We start from the raw sequence: 2,975 nt of genomic DNA, 5'->3' as shown, positions 1-2,975 counted from the left end.
CCCCCCCCCCCGCGTTGCGTTCCACTGCAAAACGCAAAAAATAGAGCAAGCCCTATTTTTTGCGTTTGCAGTGGAATGGAACACTGCCAAATCTTGCCACGTGTCCGATCACATTGCGGGCGGGGTGTGTGGAATCGGTACCATTGAATTCAATGCACCGCCACGCCCACTCCCGCCCCAAAACGCGGGGAGAAGTTTCTTAGCGATCGTGGTGCGTTCCAGCAACTACCGCTCTGGAACGCACACGCTTTCGTTGTGAACAAGGTCTCAGATCTTCACCGGGAGCGAGCGGCGGAGACACAGGTAAGTATTTACCTATTTGGTAACTTTTTTTAATTTTATTTTTTAAATGTTTTTTTTATATACCTACTGCTTGCTAGCAATAGATACATGTAAAAATAAAAGTGACTTTAAGGGTTAGTTCACACCAGATGCAGTCCGTTCCATTTTTGAGCTGCATCAAAAATGCATCACAATGCTTTCCTATGGGATTCTTGTGCTCTGTTCACACCAGAGCAGTCCATTCCGATGTAACCAGAAAAAGTACTGCTTGCCCTATTTTAGCTGCATCGTATCGCGACGGAACGCATCAAAACGTATAAATAACGTATAAATAACGGAACGCTACTGAAATCCCATCAATCACGGCACAGAAACATCGCACCGCAGGTGTGCAGACACGTGCGGTTCTAATGCAGGTGTGGTGTGAACTAGCCCTAATACTACTTTAATCTTAAGCTTGCAAATAAAACTGCATCCACTGCTATCATGCGTTATTGGTATAATAGACCCTGATGAAGACTGGTGAAAGTAGGACAGTGATGTCACAGGGCGCTGGTTCTTGGGTGAATGATTATGAACACTTCCCCAGAATAACCAGAGCGTCTCTGTATTAATAAGTGTTATAAAGTCATGACCGCAGACTCATAATTCATTCACATAGCAGATTCTGCAGTCTAATAGTTCATTCACACAGCAAGAGAAACATCTCCAATTAATAAATGACATCTTTAAGTGCTGGGGTGAAGATGATGGATGGCGGATGAGCTTTAGAGCCGCCTGGTGGTTTGTCACATGTGGCGGATTTCATTCTGCTTTCACAGTCACTACAATTTTCAGTGAAGCAGTAGCTTTGAGCTGTCAGGTTTGAACGTCTGTGTTTTTGTTGCTTTTCACTGCTAAGAAATGTAGATACAATAATCTTAATCAATAAGGAAAAGTATGATAACCCATAACAACCAGTAACAATGCTTATTTCCTTGGTTTGGCTTTGGTAAATTGAAATTCATCTGCGTTGGATACTGTGATTTTCCCACCCTCATTTCTTTTTTTATTTTCTTTGAATAAATATCAATTATACTTTACCAAAATTAAAGGAAACACAAATTCTTATAGAGTATAAAATGCCTAATGTAGCAATGCTTATTCTTAGCTGGAGTTATTTCTGCACAACCATCAATCATAATGACACTTATAGGGCAATTCTAATGCTGATTGGTGGCTGAAGAGAAGTAACCCAAGTTCTCAGTTAAAAAAAACATTGACACATAAGACCCAAAGATATATAGGCCTCAATATATTTTATGCCAACTGAGTTTACAAGGACAGCAATTTAGGCATTAACAAAACAAGGGTTACAGATCTTGCCATGGCTATAAAAGAACAGTTTTGGTGACCATATTAAAGTGATAAACCTGGACAATTTATATTATTAATGCACGTTTACCTTCAATAAAAACCTCAGGTCCAAACAATCAGCTATTACCTAGTAGTATTTCCTATAGTATGGATGGGATCTGTTGAGTTAGTAACATGTTCTTATTCTTTTTTCCTCTTAGCTGTGATGTTAAGTTGTGCCTGTATAGCCTATGTCTGCAAAGCTTGCCTCTTGTTGATGCTGAACTAAGACGAGAACAATACACGGTGGGTACCAGTCCTAAAAGTGGCTCCCCGCCATATTTGATGGTGTTTAGGGAACTGAAGCAATAATGTTAGCAACACATTATTTTTTTTTTAAATAAATGTTTTAATCCTGGCACCATTCCTGAATCACTTTCCCTAACATGCTGAGGATGAAGACCACTGCCCTTTGTTTTGAGAGCAGCAGTCTGCCTCCAGGGGTTCAGCGAGCCCCTGCACATTTAATGATGACTGTGCTTCAATTAACAACGCTCATTAGTGCAGGGCGTGTGTCGGACCCCTGGGGATAGACTGCTTCTTTTACACCGAAGGCGGTGGTCCTGTTCTTCAGCATGCTGCCGTGGAAGATATTCTGGGGCGGTGCTGGAGCTGCAAGTAAAATAAGTATTGGAATTAAAAACTTATTTTTCAAAGTGGATCTTCCATGAAAATGGAAATTCCACTTTATTGAAAGCCTCCTAAAGTCAAATTGATTAAGAAAAAATAAAAACAAAAGCTGTTGCTAAAAAAAAAAAATACTTACCTTGGCCCCAGCTTCTGATGCTACCAGGAGGCATAGGTGACATCACTGTGCCTCACTGCTGCCTCCTGGGATTACTGGGTGGTCAATATCCCATGTGAATGAACTCCAGCCCATTGCAGGAGCATATTCTTTGCAGGATTTCGAACACCCAGCTCTCCCAGGAGGCAGCAGTTAGGCACGGGAATGTCGACCGCACCTCCTGGAAGCAGCAGCAGCAGCAAGGATACGTTATTGTTTTTTTTTTCTTTCACTTATCAGCTTTATTTGTTAAAGCACTTTTGCTGGAAATTTGACTTAGGCAGGTGAGCGGTTTTTAATAGAGTAGACCTTCTAATTCCATGGAAGGTCTACATTAAAGCACCCTTAATTTTAATAACATGTAATTATTACAATTGGACTTTAAATTAAATTTAAATGTTTGGCCAGACCTGAGATTCCATGTTTTCCTGTTTTGTTTTGTTTTGTTTTCTTTTAATAAGTTGTGTTTTTAATAAAAAAAAAAAAAAAAAAATCACTTGCGGCTGTAAAAAAC

General features: G+C 40.2%; 1 protein-coding gene across 1 annotated transcript in view; it reads left to right on the top strand.

Moving 5' to 3' along the window:
* EVC (EvC ciliary complex subunit 1) overlaps nucleotides 1-2,975 on the top strand; it is an 83,770-nt gene that overhangs the window by 33,055 nt on the left and 47,740 nt on the right. The window contains exon 5 of the mRNA XM_018573735.1: nucleotides 1,839-1,923. Within this exon, the coding sequence (XP_018429237.1) occupies nucleotides 1,839-1,923 (85 nt within the window). The remainder of the gene's footprint in view (nucleotides 1-1,838; nucleotides 1,924-2,975) is intronic.

This window comes from Nanorana parkeri, unplaced genomic scaffold (assembly GCF_000935625.1).
Source record: "Nanorana parkeri isolate BGI_ZX_2015 unplaced genomic scaffold, ASM93562v1 scaffold2510, whole genome shotgun sequence".
NCBI classification, from domain to species: domain Eukaryota; kingdom Metazoa; phylum Chordata; class Amphibia; order Anura; family Dicroglossidae; genus Nanorana; species Nanorana parkeri.
Note: the sequence above shows the minus strand (reverse complement) of the source record. Positions and strands in the feature narration are given on the sequence as shown.